General features: G+C 40.9%; 1 protein-coding gene across 1 annotated transcript; it reads right to left on the bottom strand.

Moving 5' to 3' along the window:
* Positions 1-196: 196 nt before the first annotated feature.
* On the bottom strand, positions 197-22,830 carry CD160 (CD160 molecule). Its single transcript, XM_058538976.1, has 5 exons — positions 22,680-22,830; positions 4,828-4,972; positions 3,811-4,137; positions 2,272-2,409; positions 197-314 (listed from the first exon to the last, which is right to left on the bottom strand). The coding sequence occupies exons 2-5, from the start codon at positions 4,892-4,894 to the stop codon at positions 307-309; spliced, it is 540 nt and encodes a 179-aa protein (XP_058394959.1). The 5' UTR covers positions 4,895-4,972; positions 22,680-22,830; the 3' UTR covers positions 197-306.
* Positions 22,831-24,021: the final 1,191 nt, after the last annotated feature.

Genomic DNA, 24,021 nt, shown 5'->3' with positions numbered 1-24,021 from the left:
CATACTTATCCAATATTTGAGTGAGAACTGTACACCAGCCACTTTTATGAAAGCTGTTCTTTTTATTTACTGGTGACTGGATTGGGAAGAAAGGCAGGTTTGCTCTGGCAGTGAGGAGGGGAGGTCAAGGAATACACTCATTTGCCCCGCCTTATATTCTCCAGATTCTTGGCATATTAGCATCTCTTTCCCTGTGCCCTGTTTTTTTCTTCCCTATACAGATTGTAATATGAAAGATACCAAACTAAAGAGAATCAGATTTATCTTGCTATAACTTTTTTAAAAATGTTTCTTCTGGCATAAGGTTTAAAGAGCTGTAGAAAGAAAAAGGAAAGTTTGTATTAGTGCCACACAACTGAAAATAGCAACAAAATACCTGATGTAATTCACCCTGGGATGTGTGTTTGATAGGCCCTTAGACTAGAGAGGGAATGGAAAAGGAAAGAAGGAACACATTCCATGTGTTGTGTCTTATTGCTCAAGTTGCAGTTGTGATCTTTAGAGCAAATCTAACTGATCTTGGTGGAAGTGGGGAGAGAGCCAACCTTTGGTCTCTCCTTGCTGGAAGGTGGGACAGTTAGAGAAGAAATAGGTGCTACTCAAAAAGTTCAAGATAGGTTTTCCATGTGTGGCACTGAATGGTTGGCACAGTGATAGGACAGGGATACTCACTGAAATACTAGCTTCATGAGCTGAGAGAGGCACAGAGATCCAGGGAACTCTCTCCTTTTTGTCACATGAAAGCATGATAACCTGATCTACGTGATCCCTCTAGGCCTGAGAAAACGTGTGTACTTTTGTTCTACTGAACATTATCTCTTCCATAATTCTGCTAAGCCTTGAGTTGGGGGAGGAGGATAAAGAAAAGGAATGGTCTATTAAGTTCTTTCTTCTCTTCACCTGACTGGAAAGGGGAAAAGAGCTTAGAGGTGTTTTGCTCTAGTGTAACTTGGGAGTCAAAGGAAGTAAATGGTAGTAGATTGTATGGCTAGACTCAATTTCCTCTTCTCTTTAGAGTTTTTATTCTGTATGAAGAAATAAAATTTATTTCACTAACAGAATAGCCTAATTATCTGAGGGAATTTAGATTCAATAAAAAATTACATCTACAAGGTCGTGCTGCTTGATATTCATCAGTTTCCTCCTGAAAGCTGCCTTACATTTGGCAGGTCCTTGTCAAGGATCACAGATAAGGTCTCTGTTTTCTTTTGATACTTTGCAGTTAAGGGCCTGGAATAAGGGAGTATTAGGTGGTCCCATTTCTGGGAATGAGGCAATCTCAGAATGGAGAAGGCTGGTGAAGGAGCTGAGAGAGAAGGTGCTTAGCATGTAATAGGTAATTACTGAGAGCACAAGGTTTTAGAGGGAAAAGGACCTGTATTAATTCCTGTGAACTGGGCAACATTTAACCTCTTTGTGCCTGTTTCCTGATTAGTAATCAGAGAACCTGGAAGGGTTGTATGAGGTTCGAGTCACCACATGTAAAGCCTAACCCATCATACAAATTCTTTAAACAAATTTGTTAAGAGCCTGCTATGTGCCTAGTACTATCTTTTTGTTGGGGTAAACAAGACCAAGTCCCAGCATTTAAATTTAAAGAGCTTACATTTTGGTGGCACTCAAACAGTGGTAGTTATTGATTTGAGGGAAGCCTAAATGAAATGGAATTAAGAATGCCAAGGATAAGCAAAAACCTGCATCAGTTACTGATTATGCAAAAACATAATGACAAATCATTGCAAGTTCCAATCTCTTTGTTATCTAGTAGGGAAAACCCTGATCCATATTGATAAATGATGCTCAGAGGACTCAGCTACAAGCATTTAATATACTCACTTTGGCCATCAGCCTTTGAACAAAGAGCTGCATTGTTCAAAATCCACCTCCAGACCAAGTCTGTCTCTTGCCTTGTTCATCTTCACATAATAACCAAACATCTATTGCCTCAACTTGTAGCCCTCTGTTCATCCATTGAGTAGAGGCAGCTGTATTTACTTGCCTCTCCTGCAGGCCTCCTTGATAGATCTGACCGCCTACCCAGTGGGACGTCTGATTCATCCATCTTCCCTTAGTTAGTATGAAATCTTTAGTCCCTTTGGGCCACTTTTGCCCTCGTGTTGGTTTGATGTTTTCCTATGGAGAGCCAGGGCTTGAGGAGTGTTTTCCTCTCCCACTCTGGGCTTCCTTTCCACCCTTCTCCTGGAGAATAACCAAGATGTCAAAGGAATAGCACCTCATTGCTTGGGGTGCTTAAGGCTCTTCTGAACATACCTTGAAGGGCCAGCAGGCTGGTGACCAGCATCACCCAGACATTTTCTTGCCGGAAGCCTGAATTGAGAGTATCTTTACTAGGGCTGAACTCAGAGCGTCCTTTTTGTTTCAGTCCTGTCACTGTGTAGTTCCCTGTCTCTGGTTCAAAAGAGAATCAGTGGATCAGGGGAGGGTTTCAGAGATCATTAATACCTCTTTGCATCATCTCAGAACATCTTTTTATGATCTCCAAGGATACTCTCAGCATAATTCATTGCCCAAGTGTGTATTTTTTAACATTTGGGGGGGGATGATGATGTTGTACTGAAGCAGCAATAAATACACTAAAATCTGCTGTGTGTCACACTTGGGATACAAATAAGTTCCTACCTTGAAGGAACTCGAATAAAGTCTTGCCAGAGAGACAGCAAAAATAGCTTAGTCACCTTGGACTAGGTGTTCGCAAATCTCATTGAAAAACCATCTTTTGGAGTGGGTCAAGCAGTTTAGCCTAAGTTAAAATCCTTATCCTCTTTCCTCTATTAGACTCCTTATTTCCTGGATCCCATTTTATATACCCTACTGATTCACTTTCTTGTTTTACTGAAGCACGTTTGGTAGCTTCTTAAGAAAGAGCGTGGAATACGAATTTTTTTTGAGTCATTGCCTATCTGACAGTGTCTGTTTTTTCCTCACATTTGATTGGTTGGTTGGTTGGGTGTAGAATTCTAGGCAGAACATAATTTTCAGTTTTGAAGACTTGCTCTGTTGTCTGGGAATATAGAAACACAGCAAGTCACTCTCTGATGGGCATATGAGGAAGTCATATATATAAAGCTGAGAGTGGAGTGGCCATTTTAGGCTGTGCCAAAGTAGTAACAGCCGGGGAGCGTGCACAAAATGAAGGAGATATGCAGAGATTCGAAGCCTTGCTGCCCCAGAGAGAGTAAGACAGTAACTGTTTTGGGTTCTGTTGGCTTTCTGGTTTCTGATTCCAGAAACTAGAACTCATGAGGGCCAGCTATACTTCTTGCTTTATTATTTTTTCCCCTTTAATCTATGGCAGCTTGAGTGGATTTCTGTTTCTTACAACTAAATGCTCTCTAAGACAACCATTCATTTTATCTCAAATCCATCTCTCTGTCCAAGCCTGAAGGCTCGGTATCTGCATTTAGAAATAACAGCTCTATCTCTGAGAGCGCTCTGAATTGGGAATCAGGAGGCCTAAATTCCAGACCTCTATCTGCTTTTACTGGCACTGGTCAGTGTGTGGCATTGGACAAGTTGCTTTACCTCCTTGTGACTCAGTCTCAGTGTCAATAAAAATGAGATGGCTACATCAGTAAGATTTTTTAAATTAAAGACAAAATGAGATTACCTTTGTATACATGTTTTGAGGAAAGACAGGATTTGCCAGTGGAAGTGAAGGAAAAGGATTGAGTAATGGGAGGGACTCTTCCCGAGGAGACTGCCTGTCCAGGACCTGAAATAACTATGGTCTCCAGCTGTTGACCGTGCTTATTGTCCCACCTGGTGGCATTAGGGATATCAGGGGCTCACCTGTGACTAAAACGGAGAAAAAATGGCCCTGAAGGCGGGTATCTGACTTCTGGCTTCTGGCACAACACTGGTAGGTCCCGCTGTCCGATGGCGTAGCCTGGTCTATGGTGAACACCAACTGAGATGATCTTTCACTGACACCATCTGTCCCAGAATACCGTTTAAGTCTCAGTTGCTCCAAGCTGGTCTCAGGGGTACAGTCCGCATTCCTGTCCTTGCACAAAAACACTATTACCCCCTCAGCCTCTTCTGTCTTATACCACACAGTACAGATTAAGCTTAGTCGCTTTTCTTCTTGGGAAGTTGAGGTGAGGATGTGCATGCATGCTGGAAGGGGAAGGGAAGAATTAGCCATGGGAGGCCCGGTATACATGGTAAATTACACATAAATGTTGAGGCAGAGATGGGGGCTGCCCCATAGACATTAAATACCATAAATACCACCCTTTTAGAAGAGTAGTATACAGGCTATACCCATATCTGAGGGAGACCTGCAATCCCAGCTATTCATTAATTCAGAAATGGTTTCTATTTTATTTCTACTCTCCAACTGGAGCTTCTATAGGGCCTTTATTAAAGTGCTTTTGTATACATCTAATCCAAGATATAGCCCTAGAAACAGGTATTCTTGTCTCCATTTTACAGATTAACAAACTGAGGCACAGAAGGTTAAATGGGTTGCCAGAGTTGACAAACAGTGTAGTATCTGGATCTCAAACCTGGACTTCATAAACATATAGTATGTAAGAGCCTGAAAGAATCTTGGATGGAGAGCCAGATTACCAGGTTCTTTGCAACACATAGCAGAGGCAGGATGTCAGTTGGGGAGGGCATTAGTATTAGTTCTAACAAAAAAGAAAAACTAGACTTTTCACCCTTTCATTAGTGTCAAGAAGAGTGGGTCCTTTTCTTCCCCACCAGACAAAAAAAATCACGGGATCCATCCCCCCTCAGGAGTCCAAGATTTTCCCTGATGGCTGTCTCTGCCCTGGGGATCTGGGGATGGGCTGTCCTCACCACCAAGCTGGATGTTCACAATTGCCAGCAGAATGGCCAGGGCACAGCAGTCTCTGCCAGGTGCCATCAGTGTCCTGCACGTTGTCAGCAGTTCCAGGAACTCGAAGCAGATGTTGGCTCTGCTGATGTCCTTGGCCTCACTTTCCTGAAAGCACAGGGGGACACCTAGTCAAGGCCTTCCAGGGCTCCAAGACCGTCTCCCTGTTTCAGGCACCAGCTTCGGTTGGCTAGAGTCTGATGGAGGAGGGCTAGGGCATGAGAGTTCAGCTGGCTGGGAAGTGAGGTAGTAAATCAAGTGAGGTGTAGAGAGAAGAGAGGGAGGAAAGAAAGGAAGAGACATAGGGCAGCACTAAAGGCTATATTTTCAGGTTTTTTTTCTAAGTTAAGTTGGATTGCTGGGTCAAAGAATGTGAACATTAAATTTTTTTTCTGCTATATATTATCAGATTACTCTCCAAAAAGGTGGTTCAGATTCAGATGTTCAACAGGAATACTTGATAATGTACATTTTTTTCATGTGCTTGCCAGCACTGGATATTATTTATCTTTTATATTTTTGCCAATCTGATGGGTGAAAAATTAGATCTCACTGTTGTTTTATTTTGCATTTCCATGACTAGTGAGGGTTAGGATCTCTTCATACATTTGTTGTTCATTAGTATTTCCTCTTCTATGAATTGCCTGTTCATATTCTCTGCATTTTTTTTTTAAAACAACTTTTAGGAGCTTTCTCTATGTTAGAGATATTAACCTGCCATTTTTTTTTTTCCACAAATATTTCCTCCCATTTTTTTTTTTGTTTTTTTCCATAAGGAAAGTTTACATTTGTATGCAGTTAAGTATAATACATCTATCTTTTTTTTTTTCTTTTTTTGGTAAGGAACATTGTCCCTGAGCTAACATCCATGCCAATCTTCCTCTATTTTGTATGTGGGACGCCTCCACAGCATGGCTTGATGAGCGGTGTGTAGGTCTGCACCTAGGATCCAAACCCGCAAACCTAACCACTACGCCACCAGGCCGGCCCATATCTTTTCTTTTAAGTCATCTGTGTTTCCTGTATTGTTTAAGAAAGTTTCTCTCAGGCTGACATTTTAATTTTCTTCCAATATTTTTATTGTTTTACTTTTTATATTTATATCTTTTAATCTTAGCTAAGAAGGATTATCGCCATATCCAAAAAGTCAAATAGAACAAAAACCAAGACAAAGAAAACACCTGTACTTTCATCAAAAGAGAAATTGTTGAATACATTTTGATTCATCCATACAATAGAATATTTTATATATTATGAAAAAGAATGAGTTAGTTCTATAAATATGAAGGGATGTCCATAATATACCCTTATGTCAAACAAAGAAAATTGCAGAACTATGTGTGTAAAATGAGGACATTTTTATTTTAAAAAATTGTGTAGATGTTTTAAAAATATATTTAAACATTTTAGTAGTTTATAAATTGGCCATGAAAACCCTGTGCATAGCAGCAGAGCATTGTCTGATATAGCGCCAGAAGGTGAGACAGTGCAAAAAGACCAGGCTGGGTTCCCCTCTGCTGTACACAGGGTCACTAGGAGCTGGAATGGACTGGACGGCACTAACAACAAATTAGCCAATAATGCAAATCCTAAGGAATCAGTACCATAAAGACCACATTCTCTGCCATAATGCAATTAGCATAAATGTCAAAAACAAAAAGCTACATTAAAAAAATTCTATTTTCCATAAGTTGTTTCTTCTTTACCTTTCTTACTTTGTCCATAGGATGGTGTAGGGGAGGAATGCGTAGGTAGAGGACACTTTTGGTTATGTTCTAGTTCTGTAGTTGTGCAGTGGGCTCATAGGTGTTAATTATATTGTTATGCTTTATATTTTTAGATAGATGTTACATATTTTTGTACATATCAAATAACATATTTAAAAAGATAATATATAATATAAAGAAAAAATCATATATATGTACATATATATGCACACACACTATGATACCATGTATATAAAATTGAGAACAGGGGGCCGGCCCCATGGCATAGCGGTTAAGTGCACGCGCTCTGCTGCTGGCGGCCCAGGTTTGGAGCCCGGGTGTGCACCGACACTCCACTTGTCAGGGGCAGGCTATGCTGTGGCGGCGTCCCACATAAAGTGGAGGAAGATGGGCACGGATGTTAGTTCAGGGCCAGTCTTCCTCAGCAAAAAGAGGAGGATTGGCATGGATGTTAGCTCAGGGCCGATCTTCCTCACTAATTAACTAAGTAAGTAAGTAAGTAAGTAAGTAAATAAATAAAGAACAGAGATCCAAGGAAGTTTACCACCTCTCCCCATTTATGAAGAAAATTACTCAAGGAGGTATTACATGGCCAAAAAGGAAGACAAAATATATTATGACAGTAAGATATAAGAAACCGCAGCCATTGAATATGATCTGGAGGATGGAAGACATCTGGAAAGAAATGAAAAAGAAGTCCATTTGACCTTGACACTTGTAACATTCTCTTCTAAGGAGCATAGATTTAATATCATAAGATTATATTTCTTTTTCTTTGGATATAATCGTACTGCTTGATTTAATTATAAATATTTACAGAATTGTAATATTGTTAGTTTTCCATATTAGTTTGCAATTTATAGAATAAACCTATAGGCATAGCATGGATCACTTAACATTATAAAACAAATAATGTTAGAAACCTTGACAATGTAAAAATTTTAAAAGTATCTTACAAAAATGAGGTAAATTAGAGTCAAAGGAGAGGAGGAAAGAAGTCTGTGTGATTTCCTCAATTTTCAGAGGAGGGTAAGAAATCATGTAAAATTGATAAAACAATAAAGATTTAAAAATTCCATTTAAATTTATGAAGATGAGCACTAGAAGGACTAAAACATTAAATATTACTAACAAATATCGGCAAGCAAGAGGTGCTGTAGGATGTTCTGTTCCTCGTGGGGTAGGGTGATTAGATACTCTTTGAAATATCAAGAAATAAAGGTGTATAATTAAAAATTATAACCCTAACCTTCAGAAGGATTAAATGGAAAATATTAAAAATGATGAGTTTTAGTTGGGTGGTTACTGTGAGTAGGGAGGAAGGTAACTGTAAGAAGCTTTTTTTCTCATTGTATAATCTTTTGTTGATTTATTTTACCTTATGGATATATTACTTTTAATTTAAAAAGTTTTGCAGTAGAAACAGTATATTGCAAAAATGTAAGCTATAAAAGAAACTTAATTTTTAGAAATGAAATGGAGGACAAGGAGAAAGCAATCCTATAACTGTAGGGGCCTTTTACGTGTCAGGCACTTTACGTGCATTGAATCATTTAATCTTCACAGATGTTATTATCCTCTCTTTTCAGGGAAGGATGTTTTCCTCCAGAGTATTTCCTAAATTTTCCTAAATCCAGAAAACCTGGGTGAATGCTCATTCCAACTCTTGATATCTCTGTTTCCTTGGGCTTGTCTCAGGTCGTCCTCTGGCCTCGGTTTCCTCATCTGTAAAATGAGGAGGCTGCCTACTTCAAAATATTGAAAAAACAAACCCTCAACAACACAAATCTGAATTTGGCATACTCTCCACTTAAAAGATTTCAATGACTCCATGTAGTGGGTATTGTCATTCTTCTGGCTACCCAGTAGTATCTTGCCGTGGAACGAGCCCCACCCTCCTTTCTCCCCCTCATTACCTCCCTGTGATGCTGGTAGAAGGCAGAGCCCTGATTCTCTCTTCAGGAGCCCAAAGGACCAGATACACCTTCTTGCCACCCTCTGAATACATACACCCACTGTATACCAAAGCTATTTTACAGCTGCAAATTTCTTGTTTACTCTTCTGGAGATACCTTCCTTTCTTTCTCTGTCTGATAAACTCTTAATCATCCTTTAAATTCCAGCTCATGGTCCTATGGGGGAAAACTACAATAAAATAGAAATAAACTAGTTGAATAAACAGAAAAAGGAAGAAAGTGAAAATTAGGAATAAGAAAGGAGAAATAATCATAAATATAAGTGGAACTAAAAGTTACAAGGGACATTTTTGTATTACTCTGTGCTAAAAAGTTAGAAAAGCTGGTTGAAATAAATAAATTTCTATGCAAATACAAATGACCAAAATTGACTCAAAAAAAAAAAAAAAAAAAAAGAGAAAACCTAAAAGGCCAAAACAACCCTGGAAGAAATTGAGAAAATTATTTGGTACTATATTCCCAGAAAGCACTGCTTTGAATAGTTGATAAGTAAATTTTTCAAGATGATTCTGATGCTATTCAAATTAACAGCATAGAAAAAGAATGAAATCTCATTTCTTTTTACTAATGTCAAAACCTTAAAAGAAAGCATAAAGTGGACTACAGACCAATCTCACTTGTGACTATTCATGTGAAAATACTAAATAAAACATTAACAAATCAATCTAGCAGGATATTAAAAATATAATGACAAATGGAGTAGGATTCATTTTAGAAATTCTTGGATGATTTAATATTAGGAAATATATAAATATTAAGATGTTAATAGATAAAAGAAGAACATAAATATTATCTTTTGACAAAATCTTTTTTTGTGTGTGTGAGGAAGATCAGCCCTGAGTTAACATCCACGCCAATCCTCCTCTTTTTGCTGAGGAAGACCGGCCCTGAGCTAACATCTATTGCCAATCCTCCTCCTTCCCCCACCCCCAAAGCCCCAGTAGATAGTTGTATGTCACAGTTGCACATCCTTCTAGTTGCTGTATGTGGGATGCCACCTCAGCATGGCTGGACAAACGCTGCGTCCGTGCGCGCCTGGATCCGAACCCCGGCGGCCAGTAGCGGAGTGCGCGCACTTAACTGCTAAGCCATGGGGACGGCCCCTGACAAAATCTTACATTCATTCCTACTAAAACCCTAAGGAAAATGGTAATAGATGAATATTGTTCACCATAATAGAGAAATATATATCTCATAAAATTCTAGCATCATATTTAATGGTAAAATATAAGATCACTTCTATTAAAATTAGGAGCAAGGCAAAGATGCTTCCTGTTACTTCTGTTATTTTACATTATTCTGGAAATGTTAGCCATTGCATTTAGATGGGAGAATAAAGTAAGGGATATAAATATTGGAAATGTTGAGGCAAAATTACTATTTATACATGATGTAACTTACATCTGGAAAATCCAAGAGAATTAATTAACAATATTAGAAACAAGGAACGGTAGAGTATTTGAATAGGCAGGTCACAAAAGAGGAAATGAAATGAAAAGTTAAGTTTTACTAGCAGTCAGGGAAGTGCAAATTTTTAAAAATTCAGGGTTCAGAACTACCACCCAATAGATGAACAAAAATGAAAAAAAAATGATAAATCCAATTCTGGTAAGTATATGAGGAAATAGTCACAATCATTCATTCTAGGTAAAATATACCCTGTACCTTTGGCTCTACCTTACAGAAATAAAAGCATGAGTGTGCTAGAATATATGTACAAGAATATTCACTGCAGCAGTGTTTATAATACCAAAAAATTAGAAAAAGGGGAAGACCCACTGGTCAAAGAATGGTTGAATAAATTATGGCATATCCCTAGTTTGGAATATTATGTAATTAAAATTTATATAAAATAATAAATAAAATTAATGTATAAATTTATAACATAAAATTTAATAAGATATTCACTTATAAAATTAATACATAAAATGATTAATTTTCCTAGATACACTTTCCTAGATACTAGTGAGAAAATATGATAGAAGAAAAAAATCCCACTCGTTATAGCAACAAAAGAAACTCCCATAAAATGCCCAGGAATTTAAAATGTAACAAGATTTCTATTAGGACCTATAGGATAAAAACTATAAAGTGCTATTTAGGAACATAAAAGAAACTCTAAATAGAGACAATTGTTAATTTTTCCCATATTTACCTATTAATTTGTCACAATCCTAATAAAAATCCCAGCAGCAGCCTAGTGGTCTGGCCCCTGTGATGTGCTCTAGCCTTGACCTCTTGCTCCCTCTCCTGTGTTGTCACACCTTCCTGCTGCACTGTGCCTCCACCAGAATGTCCTGCTGGCTCTTGAAACAGATTTTGAAAGTTTAGTGACATGCTTGGTGTCTAGCTACAAAGCATCATCTGATTTGAAAAGGAGGATAAAGAGGGATTGCAATTATTCATTCAGCCCAGGACCGTGGTTAAAAGCATAGGCTATGGAGCCAGACTACTTGTGTCCGAGTCCTGGTCCCAAAATATACTAGCTGTGTGACTTGGGCAAGTTTCTTAGGCTCCTGGGGCAGGCACTATGCTCAGCCCTGAATAAATGTATATATTTGACAAACACTGAGCAACTACGTTTCGGGCACCATAGGGCACGGAGAAATTACTACACAACAGAGGCAGACTATTTCAGTGGTTCAATGCAGCCTCTAGAGTCAGAAGGACATGTTTGTAATTGGGCTTTGACACTTGGGAGCTGTGTACTATTGGGCAAGTTTTTAATCTCTCTGAAAATTAGCTTATTGATCTATAAAATGGTGATAATACACTTCCCAGCATTGTTGTGCGGGTTAAATGATGCAACCTGTGTAAACTACTTACTAAAGTGCCTGGCGTAGAGGAAGGACTCAGTAAATGTTAGCCATGATTATTTTTATGGTTCCTGGTAATTGAGGCACTTTTCAGTGTCCCGGGCACATCCGCATACATGATGGTGTTTAGTTCTTATCAAACTCTGCGCGGTTATGGTTATTTAAAAATATGTCATTTATGCTAAGCATATGAAGGCTTTGAGAGGCATTGTGACTAGAATAAAATGACAGCTTCTAAGTGGGGGAGCTAGGATTCTAACCCCCAAGTTATGGGGTCTTTCTCTTGGAGTTTCATTTCCTTTCTCTCTCTTCTCACACTCATCCATACATTCAGGAACAGCTGCAACATGAGGAGGACTGTGAAAACAACAATAAGGTCATAAAGTATATCAAAGAATAGACAAGGAGAAATTCCGAATGAAGGATCTGGCGGGAATGCAAGGTGGCAGTGGAGTTAGGTCTTGACAGATGTTTGCCGACTTGGGGACGCTGGTGCCTGATGGATACAGTGGTGATGTAATGTGGGAGTGGGCTGGGGAGTTTTGGTTTCCAGTCTTGGCTCTGCACTAGCTGTCTGCGAGACGTTGAGAAGGTCGTGTCCCTTCTCCAGGCGTGTCTCCTGAGAGACTGCTGCAGCGGGATGTGAGGGGGGCGGGGTAGGGACTGCTTCCAAGAAAAGAGTGGCAGACAGGCTGGCTGGCTTGCAGGCGCTGATGCAGGAGTGGCTAGGCTTCGCGGTGCCTAGGACCGAGCTGGAGCAGAGCGTGCTAAGTCTGTCGTGGGCTGTTCAGGAAGGGTGGGGGCAGGAGGGGGCCATGGGGAAAGGGTGCTCTTGGAATAGATGACCTTGGTGCTCAGGATGGGGAGCACTCTTGTATGATGCAGGCAGGGCCCGGCAGAGCACACACTGCTGGTTCTGCACTGTGACCGCTAGAGGGCGCTGCCTTCCAGTTGAAGCCGAAGATGACCCTCCACCCCCACCCGCAGTTCCTCAGCACAGCTTTTGTTTGGGCGGGTGAGCCGGCGGGGCGCAGAGTCCGGCATGCAGGCGAGCCGGAGAAAACTTAACTAGTAGCAGAAAGTGCAAGATTGGGTCTGGTGGGTCCTGGGGACACAGCGTGTACTAAGAGCTGCAACTGGCCCTTAACAAGCGTGAGGAGGTGCTCGAGGAGGGAAGTCTGGGGTCTTTCCTGGTCCACCACATGCCAGGGGCAGTACTCCTCTCCCTCATAAAACGTGGTGAGCCCCAAAGTGGGCAAGGATGAGGGTGCAGATTAGTTAGCATCCTCACTTTTCAGTCTTTCGCAGGGCTTCTGAGCTACGTTGGCTGCCCATGGCCTTGGACTCTCAGGATGGAGAAAATCGCAGCCAACAGTAAACACCCTCCTGTTGCCCACTTTTTCAAGTGGGAGGCACATGGATTCCTGGATTCAAATCCAAGCTTCGTGTAAGCTCCGGCAAGTTACTAACCTTGCTCAGCCTCACATTTCTCTCGTGTTTAAGGCTCCCTCATGTGAACGTTGTGATGATTAAATGACACATGAAGCTGAGCCCAAGGTTTTCTGGGGAGTGGGGACTGTCACTGGTGGGGACAAGATTGTAAAGACTGACCATTCTCTCTGCCGCCAAAGCCCAGATCTAACTTCTCAAAGGAGCTAGAATGTTAGCAATCAGCTCCACAAATACCTCTGTTTGCAGAGCTCCCACAAAACTAAAAAAGATGCCCCAGGCCCAGAGACCAGATCTCATCAATCATCACAGCCCCAACTTCCTTCAAGTAGAACCAGACTGGTAAGTAAACGGAAGGTGGGGTCAGGAGGCACTTGGAGCACTTGTCTGCTTTTCAGGCTTCTGGCTCTGACCCCTCTCAACAACCTTGAAGCCCTTCAAGGTTGAAGGGCTTTTCAATGTTAACATAAATGCACCATGGGCCCTTTTGGTTGTCTGGTGAAGCCTGCAGATCCCCTTCTCAGAAAAACACTTAAAAATTAATAAAATAAGGTCCCCAGACCCAAGAAGAGTGTCACACCAAGAAGTCCATTATTCATCTGTTTCCACTGTGTCAGGCTATGCCATCTAATTATGGCTTCTTCTTTAAAAATCTCCATTGAATGAAACAATGTGACGTCAGCGTCATGGCGGAGTGAGCTTCCTCGTAAACTCTTCCACAGATAAAATCCAACAAAAGGAACAGTCACAGACCAACAACGAGATCCTAGACAGCGAAAAGCAAGATCTGAAAGATCCACACTGCCGCACATCTGAGAGTGGAACGTGCTGGGCCCCGGGAGGAAGTGGGGAGAGGTAAGGAGAACTCCTCTTCCTCCCCATCAGATCAGCGATCCCAGTCCCCCGTGTCCCCCCCCCCAGAGAGGGGGGAGGGGCGGCCCTTTGCGGGGAAACCGTAGCTCTTCGGGCTCTCTCAGCGAGTGGGAAACTCCCATACAGAGGACTCAGAACTGCTATGGGGTACCATCAACATCTGAGCATCCCAGGAAAGCGGATAACGAGGGGTGAATGAGAAACCCCCCACACCAGGGACCCAGAGGGCAAAAGAGAGTGCTCCCCCCCTTCCCACAAGCCAGACCCTGCAGCTCAGCCCACCAGACCAGACCAAGCCACCGCTGGATAGCAGCAAACAGCCGGGGCAGAGCGCAGGGGGCTCAGATTACACAGCCCTTTACCCACACACAGTGGCGGGGGGGTGGAAATTGCAACCAGATATTTCCAGGAGGAGGAAAAACAAAGCCAATACAGGAACCACAATGCAAAGGTACATGAAATCACCAGACCAGAAGGAAAATGACAAGCACCCAGAAATTAGCCCTGAAGACACATAAATCCATAACCTAAACGACAGAGATTTCAAAATAGCTATCATAAAAAAAACTCAGTGAAATACAAGATAACACAGACAAGCAATTCAATGAGATTAGGAGTTTCTTCACAAAAGAGATTGAAATTATAAAGAAAAACCAATCAGTGCTGATGGAGATGAAGAACACAATGGAGGAGATAAAGGAGAATCTGGAATCTTTAAAGAACAGAGCTGACAATATGGAGGAAAGAATTAGCATTATAGAGGATAGGAATACAGATATGCTCCAGATGGAAGAGGAGAGAGAACTAAGACTAAAAAGAAATGAAGAAAGTCTCCGAGAAATATCTGACTCTATTAGGAAATGTAACATAAGAATTATAGGTATTCCTGAGGGAGAAGAGAGGGAAAGAGGAACAGAGAGCCTATTCAAGGAAATAATAACTGAGAACTTCCCAAATCTGGGGAAGGAGCAGGAAATACCAGGAAGCGAAGCCAACAGATCACCTAAATACATCAACAGGCAAAGGTCCACTCCACGACATCTAGTGGTAAGGCTGGCCAAAGTCAACGACAAAGAAACAATATTAAGGGCTGCTAGACAAAAACAAAAAATAACGTACAAAGGAACTCCCATCAGGCTCTCAGCAGATTTCTCAACAGAAACTTTACAGGCTAGGAGAGACTGGAATGATATATCCAAAATACTGAAAGACAAAAACTTTCAGCCAAGAATACTCTATCCAGCAAAAATATCCTTCAAATATGATGGAGAAATAGTAACTTTCCCAGATAAACAAAAGCTAAGGCAGTTCATGGCCACGAGACCCCCACTACAAGAAATACTCAAGAAGACCCTCAGGCCTGAAAAAAAGAAGAGAAAGGGAATACAAAGCTTGGAGCAAGGAGAAAAATAGGTAGACAAACTCAGAAAAATAGTAGATCTTTACCAGAATAGGTTAGAAACCACTTAAATACCAAAATCAAAGATCAAAGGAAGGAATTCACCAAAAATAAATTTAACTTCATCTTGAGGTGAGGTAAACACACACCCACAACACAAGATAGAATAAGGTATAATAAGAATGACTTAGAAGGGGAAGAGGAAAGTGATTGAGTTGACTCAGTATAAGGAAATAGGAGGCCATCAGATAATGGACTATCTCATACACAAAATTTTTTACACAAACCTCAAGGTAATCACTAAACAAATAATCAAAACAAAATCACATATGATAGGAGAGTGACGTCAGCATCATGGCGGAGTGAGCTTTCCCGTGAATTCTTCCCCCACAAAATACAACAAAAGTAACAGCCACAGACCAACAACGGAATCCCAGACAGTGAAAAGCTGGAGCGGAGGGATCCACACTGCCGCACATCTGAGAGCGGAACGTGCTGGGCCCCCGGAGGAAGTGGGGAGAGGTAAGGAGAACTCCGCTCCCTCCCCATCAGATCAGCGATCCGGTCCGCGCGGCTCCCAGAGAGGGGGGAGGGGCGGCCCTCGGCGGGAAACTGTAGCTCTTCGGGCTCTCTCAGCCAGTGGGAAACTCCCGCACAGAGGGCTCAGAGGAGCCACAGGGCTACCATCAACATCTGAGCAACCCAGAGAGCGGATAAAGAGGGGCAAACGAGAAGCCTCCCACGTCAGGGACCCAGAGGGCAAAAGAGAGAGCTCCCCCCTCCCCGCAACCCGGAGTCTGCAGCTCGACCAGATCTAGCGGTCCGAGGCAGACCTGAATAAACTGGACTGGACCCGTGGATCGCAGTGGGGAAAAGAAACAAAACAAAACAAAACAAGACTGCGGATCGCAGCAGAAAAACTGGGGCAGAGCGCAGGGGGCTTAGACTACACAGCCCTTTACCACCAGACAGTGGCGGCAGGTGGAAATTGCAACCAGAGACTTCCAGGATGAGGAAAATCAAAACCAACACAGGAACCACAATGCAAAAATATATGAAATCACCAGACCAGAAACAAAATGACAAGCACCCAGAAATCAACCCCGAAGACACAGAAATCCATAAACTAAATGACAGAGATTTCAAAATAGCTATCATAAAAACACTCAACGAAATACGAGACAACACAGACAAACAATTAAATGAGATTAGGAGTTTCTTCACAAAAGAGATTGAAATCATAAAGAAAAACCTATCAGGGCTGATGGAGATGAAGAACACAATGGAGGAGATAAAGGAGAATCTGGAATCTTTAAAGAACAGAGCTGACAATATGGAGGAAAGATTTAGTACTTTAGAGGATAGGAATACAGATATACTCCAGATGGAAGAAGAGAGAGAACTAAGACTAAAAAGAAATGAAGAAAGACTCTGAGAAATATCGGACTCTATTAGAAAATGTAACATAAGAATTATAGGTATTCCTGAGGGAGAGGAGAGGGAAAGAGGAACAGAGAGCCTATTCAAGGAAATAATAGCTGAAAATTTCCCAAATCTGGGGAAGGAGCAGGAAATACCAGTAAGCGAAGCCAACAGGACTCCTATATATATTAACAGACAAAGGCCTTCACCACGACACCTAGTGGTAAGGCTAGCCAGGGTCAACGACAAAGAAACAATATTAAGGGCAGCTAGACAAAAACAAAAAATAACGTACAAAGGAACTCCCATCAGGCTCTCAGCGGATTTCTCAACAGAAACTTTTCAGGCTAGAAGAGACTGGAATGATATATTCAAAATACTAAAAGACAAAAACTTTCAGCCAAGAATACTCTATCCAGCAAAAATATCCTTCAAATATGATGGAGAAATAGTAACTCTCCCAGATAAACAAAAGCTAAGGGAGTTCATGGCCACGAGACCGCCACTACAAGAAATACTCAAGAAGGCCCTCAGGCCTGAAAACAAGAAGAGAAAGGGAACACAAAGCTTGGAGTAAGGAGAAAAGTAGGTAGACAAAATCAGAGAAATAGTAGATCTTTACCGGAATAGGTTAGCAACCACTTAAATACTAAACTCAAAGATCAAAGGAAGAAATTCACCAAAAATAAATTTAACCTCATCACTGTAAACACACAGCCACAACACAAGATAGAATAAGGTATAACAAGAGCAACTTAGAAGGGGAAGAGGAAAGTGACTGAATTGACTTAGTATAAGGAAATAGGAGGCTATCAGATAATGGACTATCTCATACAGAAGATTTTTCGCCCAAACCTCAAGGTAACCACTAAACAAATAATCAAATTAAAACCACATATGATAAACAAAGAGAAAACTAGAAGAATCATAAGACAGAACAACCAAACTGAATTGGCAGTCCAAAACAAATGGGACAAGAAACAAAGGAAATGCAAAAGAACCAGAAAATAAGTGACAAAACAGCAACATTCAACCCTCATATTTCAATAATTACCCTAAATGTAAATGGATTGAACTCTCCAATCAAAAGATACAGAGTGGCAGGATGGATTAAAAAGCAAGACCCAACAATATGCTGCCTTCAGGAAACACATCTTAGCACTAAAGACAAGCACAGGCTCAGAGTGAAAGGATGGAAGACAATACTCCAAGCTAATGGCAAACAAAAGAAAGCAGGTGTTGCCATACTCATATCAGACAAAGTAGACTTCAAGATAAAACAGGTTAAGAAAGACAAAGAAGGGAAATATATAATGATAAAAGGGACACTCCATCAAGAAGACATATCACTTATAAATATATATGCACCCAACATAGGAGCACCAATGTACATAAAACAACTATTAACAAACCTAAAAGGAGAAATCAACAACAACACAATAATAGTAGGGGATCTTAACACCCCACTTACAGCAATGGATAGATCATCCAGACAAAAAGTTAATAAAGAAATATTAGACTTAAATGAAAAACTGGACGAGATGGACCTAGTAGACATATACAGAGCACTCCACCCAAAAACAGCTGACTACACATTCTTCTCAAGCGCGCATGGAACATTCTCTAGGATAGACCATATGTTGGGAAACAAAGCAAGCCTCAATAAATTTAAGAAGATTGAAATCATAACAAGCATCTTTTCAGACCATAAGGCTATGAAACTGGAAATGAACCATGAAAAAAAAACTGGGAAAGTGACAAAGATGTGGAGATTAAACAACATGCTACTGAACAACCAATGGATCATTGATGAAATTAAAGGAGAAATCAAAAACTATCTGGAAACAAACAAAAATTAAAATATGCCATACCAAACCATATGGGATGCAGCAAAAGCAGTCCTGAGAGGGAAACTCATAGTGATACAAACCCACCTTAACAAACAAGAAAAAGCCCAAATAAGCAACCTCAAGTTACACCTAACAGAACTAGAAAAAGAAGAACAAACAAAGCCTAAGGTCAGCAGAAGGAGAGAAATAATAAAAATCAGAGCAGAAATAAATGATATTGAGACCAAAAAAACAGTAGAAAGGATTAATGAAACAAAGAGTTGGTTCTTTGAGAAGATAAACAAAACTGACAAACCCTTAGCCAGGCTTACTAAGACAAAAGAGAAGGCCCAAGTAAATAAAATTGGAAATGAAAGAGGAGAAATCACAATGGATACCACGGAAATACAGAGGACTATAAGAGAATACCATGAGAAATTATATGCCAACAAATTGAACAATCTAGAAGAAATGGATAAATTCTTAGACTCATACAACCTCCCAAAACTGAACCAAGAAGAAATTGAGAATCTGAATAGACCAATCACAAATAAAGATATTGAAATAGTAATCAAAAACCTCCCAAAAAATAAAAATCCAGGACCAGATGGCTTCTCCGGTGAATTTTACCAAACATTCAAAGAAGATTTAATACCCATCCTTCTCAAACTATTCCAAAAAATAGAGGAAGATGGAACACTTCCTAAATCATTCTATGAGGCCAACATCACCCTGATACCAAAGCCAGACAAAGACAATACTAAGAAGGAAAATTACAGGCCAATATCGCTGATGAACATAGATGCAAAAATCCTCAACAAAATATTGGCAAACCGAATACAGCAATACATTAAAAAGATCAGACACCATGATCAAGTGGGATTTATACCAGGGATGCAGGGATGGTTCAACATCTGCAAATCAATCAACATGATACACCACATCAACAAAACAAAGAATAAAAACCACATGGTCATCTCAATAGGTGCAGAGAAGGCATTTGACAAGATACAACATCCATTTATGATAAAAACTCTCAACAAAATGGGAATAGAAGGAAAGTACCTCAACATAATAAAGGCTCTTTATGACAAACCCACAGCCAACATCATACTCAACGGGGAAAGACTGAAAGCCATTCCTCTGAGAACAGGAACGAGGCAGGGCTGCCCACTCTCACCACTCCTGTTCAACATAGTACTGGAGGTTTTGGCTAGAGCAATTTGGCAAGAAAAAGGAATAAAAGGAATCCACATAGGTAACGAAGAAGTGAAACTCTGACTGTTTGCAGATGGCATGATTTTATATATAGAAAACCCTAAAGAATCCTTTGGAAAACTATTAGAAATAATCAACAACTACAGCAAAGTCGCAGGGTACAAAATCAATCTACAAAAATCAGTTGCATTTCTGTATGCTAATAACAAACTAACAGAAAGAGAGCTCAAAAAGATAATACCATTTACAATTGCATCAAAAAGAATAAAATATCTAGGAATAAATCTTACCAAGGAGGTGAAAGACCTATACAATGAAAAATACAAGACATTATTGAAAGAAATCAATGATGACATAAAGAAATGGAAAGACATCCCATGCACATGGATTGGAAGAATAAACATAGTTAAAATGTCTATATTACCTAAAGCAATCTACAGATTCAATGCAATCCCAATCAGAATCCCAATGACATTCTTCACGGAAATAGAAAAAAGAATACTAAAATTCATATGGGGCAACAAAAGGCCCCGAATAGCTAAAGCAATCCTAAGAAAAAAGAACAAAGCAGGAGGCATCACAATCCCTGACTTTAAAACATACTACAAAACAATAGTAATCAAAACAGCATGGTACTGGTACAAAAACAGACAAACAGATCAATGGAACAGAATTGAAAGCCCAGAAATAAAACCACACATATACAGACAGCTAATTTTCGACAAAGGAGCTAAGAACATACAATGGAGAAAGGAAAGTCTCTTCAATAAATGGTGTTGGGAAAACTGGACAGCCATATGCAAAAGAATGAAAGTGGACCATCTGCTATGGCCATTCACAAAAATTAACTCAAAATGGATCAAAGACCTGAAGGTGAGACCTGAAACTATAAAACTCATAGAAGAAAATATAGGCGACATACTATTTGACATTGGTCATACAGGAATCTTTTCAGATGACATGCCTACCCAGACTAGGGAAACTAAAGAAAAAATAAACAAGTGGGACTTTATCAGATTAAAGAGCTTCTACAAGACAAACGAAACCAGAATCAAGATGAACAGACAACCCACCAGCTGGGAGAGAATATTTGCAAAACATACATCTGACACGGGGTTGATCTCCATAATATATAAAGAACTCACACAACCGAACAACAAAAAAACAAACAACCCGATCAAAAGATGGGCAGAGGAAATGGACAGATATTTCTCCAAAGAAGATATACAGATGGCCAATAGGCACATGAAAAGATGTTCAACATCACTAATCATCAGGGAAATGCAAATCAAAACAACGCTAAGATATCACCTCACGCCCGTTAGAATGGCTATAATCACCAAGACAAAAAGCAACAAATATTGGAGAGGATGTGGAGAAACAGGAACCCTCATACACAGCTGGTGGGAATGCAAACTGGTGCAGCCTCTATGGAAAACGGTATGGAGATTCCTCAAAGAATTAAAAATAAAGATGCCCTATGACCCAGCTATCCCACTACTGGGAATCTATCCAACGAACCTGAAATCAACAATCCAAAGAGGCTTATGCACCTCTATGTTCATTGCAGCATTATTCACTATAGCCAAGAAGTGGAAGCAACCTAAGTGTCCCTCAACTGACGATTGGATCAAGAAAATGTGGTATATATATACAATGGAATACTACTCGGCCATAAAAAAAGACAAAATCGTCCCATTTGCAACAACATGGATGGGCCTGGAGGGTATTATGTTAAGTGAAATAAGCCAGAAAGAGAAAGACAAACACTGGATGATCTCACTCATATGTGGAATATAAACCAACACATGGACAGAGAAAACTGTATTGTGGTTACCAGGGGCAATGGGGGTGGGGGGGGTGGGCACAAGGGGTGAAGGGAAACATATATATGGTGATGGACAAACAAAAATGTACAACCCAAAATTTCACAATGTTATAAACTATTAAAACATCAAAAAAAATCTCAAAAAAAATTAATAAAATAAAATGCATAGGATAACAGAGGAAACAAATTATATCAAAACAGTTGTCCACACATTAGAAGCATGTGTGATAGAGCAGTATATGTGCTTCTTTAGCTCTAGCATTGGCCTAAAAACTGTGGTAATTCATAGTAGTGATGAGCGCAAATGATATTTTGAGAAATCTATACAAACTGTAATGACATTTGAAAATATCTGTGACTTCTATTGATGGCAAATTCTATTATGGTTTGTTGCCTACATTCATAATTGAAGCAAATGCTACTTTCAATTAGAGATCGGTGCAAATAAAAATGTAATGTTTCCCCTAAATTCATGAATCCCATGAATGAATCCATGGACCCCTAGTTAAGAACTCCTGCAGAACAGGCTCCTCATTTTGCAACTAGGGAAACTGAGGCAACCAGGTCCCCTGATTCCTAGGTGAAAGGTTTTCCCACTAAAGTGCCTAACTCTAGAACTTGGGGAAAACTATCTCTAAACCATTATTTTCACCCTGGACTTCCCAGGTTTACTCTGACAAAATCATGCCAGTGGCCTGAAGCCTCCCTTGTTTGCGTCACCCTCAGAGCATACATCTGGGATGTGAAATTCCCTCAAAGGTGCCTCACAGGGCCAGCTCCAAGCTCCAGGGAGCACAGTGGTTTGCCCCAGTCCAGGCTTTTAGGAGTCAAGTGAAGAGGTGATCCAAACCTTGGTAACTCTCCTCTAGTAACTATCTTCTTTTTATTAATAAGAATGACCCTTTGTCATTCGTCCCCCATGAGCACTGAACAAAAGAAAGTAGCCTGGAGCATTTAGAACAGCATAAAGCCTTCAGGCTCTGTCAGGTACAGCTACCTCAAGGAGCTCACCTGGATTTCCCTCTCGTGAACACACAGTGTGGTTCTTTCCCCATCAGGGGCCCATGTCCCTGAAAGCCTACTGGAGAAGAGCCAGCATGCTGGCCCAGATTCCACAAGTAATACTTCTCTTTCCCAGGCTCCTGAGGGTAAAGGACATTTCCCTTCAAGAAACAGGGTTTCTCAGGGACCTCACTGGAAGCCTATCCTTGCCTGAGCAGTTTTGCCAGCTGTCCCATCCCTACTCCCAGACCCCAGATCCCCAGTGGGGCTCTTTACCTCAGGACAGAAGTTCTTCTTTCCTGCTCTCAGGCTGGGGGCTCTGGTGAAAGCACTTCGAATGAGCTCTCAGTCCTTAACTTCTTCTTTAGTCTTGTTGAAACACCATCTCCCACTTCCGTCATTGTTCATGCCTTCATTACTGAGATGTATGGTCTTTGAAAACCACAGAATGGGTTTTTTTTAGCAGTCAGGGGTCTTCCTGTCTCTCTTTCCTCCTCCCCCACTGTGAATTTTTTTCTCCTCTCTCCTCCACCCCCTCCTTTGCTGTTTTCTCCTTTTCCTCTTCCTTTGTGTGAGTGTGTGAGTGTGTGTGTGTGTGTGTGTTAGAAATAGACTAAGGTACTGAAAGTGCTGAGAAAAACCACCCCTGAAATTGTTTTCTTTACCTTGAGGGACAAAGATTTTTCACTTGATAATTCATAATAAGGATGAGACTGATAATAGAATAACTAGAAGATATAAGGACAGAATGTAACCTCAAGTATAAAGGTGCCAAGTCTTTTCCTGAGAGAAGGTTTTGCTTAGGAGTAGGACAGAGAACAGAGCTGCTCCAGGCTGAAGGGGAAGAAGGGCAGAGAGCTATCAAGGGAGGCTAGCAGGAGGTGGGGGCAGGGCAGAGGAGAGAGGAGTGGGGGCAGCCAAAATGGTTGGATGACTGACCTTTTTTCTCCACCTATGACCCCCTCACCCATTTCTATTCTGTTCTGTTCTGTTCCTCCTTGGTCGTTGGTGGCTGAGGAGATTGCAGTGATTATTCCTGAATTCTAGGGTTGTGCATTTTGGGGGAAGGAGCATTGGTCTGAGAATTAGAAGCTTTGGGTTCTAACCCAAAGGCTAGGATGAGATCTGTGCCAGAGGGGACCCAGCACAACAGGAAGCCCCCTGGTTCTGGAGCAAACATCTGTCATGATTGCCAACCAGTGCTGGGCTACCCAGGAGTCCAAGGGGTGTCATAAGAAGTGGGGTCAGGGGAAATTTTTCATGGCTAATCTAGAGTCACTCTCATCCTTGTGTGGACAGGAATTCCTGTTATCGTAGTACTCCATGGTCCTTAAAACATAAAATGCTCTGGGGCTTGAGGTCCTTTCAGGGGGCCCCACTGAAGTAGTTGTCCTAAGTGTTGTTAGGTGAGACAGACATCAGGAACATCTCCTTATTCCATCAAATCATTCAGCTTTCACAACAGGATGAGTCAATTTCAGGAGCTGGGGGGATAGAAATTCATGTTGGGGAGGGGAGGGTCTTTCATCCCATCTACATGTCTCTCACCACCATCCTTGTCACGGGACCAGTCCACCACAGCCCACAGGACACCTGGCCCCACAGAGGTAAACTGTTA

Source organism: Diceros bicornis, chromosome 4, assembly GCF_020826845.1.
Source record: "Diceros bicornis minor isolate mBicDic1 chromosome 4, mDicBic1.mat.cur, whole genome shotgun sequence".
NCBI classification, from domain to species: Eukaryota; Metazoa; Chordata; class Mammalia; order Perissodactyla; family Rhinocerotidae; genus Diceros; species Diceros bicornis.
The sequence above is the reverse complement of the archived record's forward strand: the minus strand, read 5'-3'. Positions and strand labels throughout refer to the sequence as shown.

Excerpts from the sequence above, each read along its gene's own strand:
- CD160 (XM_058538976.1), bottom strand. The coding sequence starts at position 4,894 with ATGGCACCTGGCAGAGACTGCTGTGCCCTGGCCATTCTGCTGGCAATT. Across the intron at positions 4,138-4,827 it reads TGTGAACATCCAGCTTGGTG|CATGCATGCACATCCTCACC; the intron begins GTGAGGACAGCC and ends TTCCCCTTCCAG. Across the intron at positions 2,410-3,810 it reads TTTCTCCGTTTTAGTCACAG|AGACAGGGAACTACACAGTG; the intron begins GTGAGCCCCTGA and ends CTTTTGAACCAG.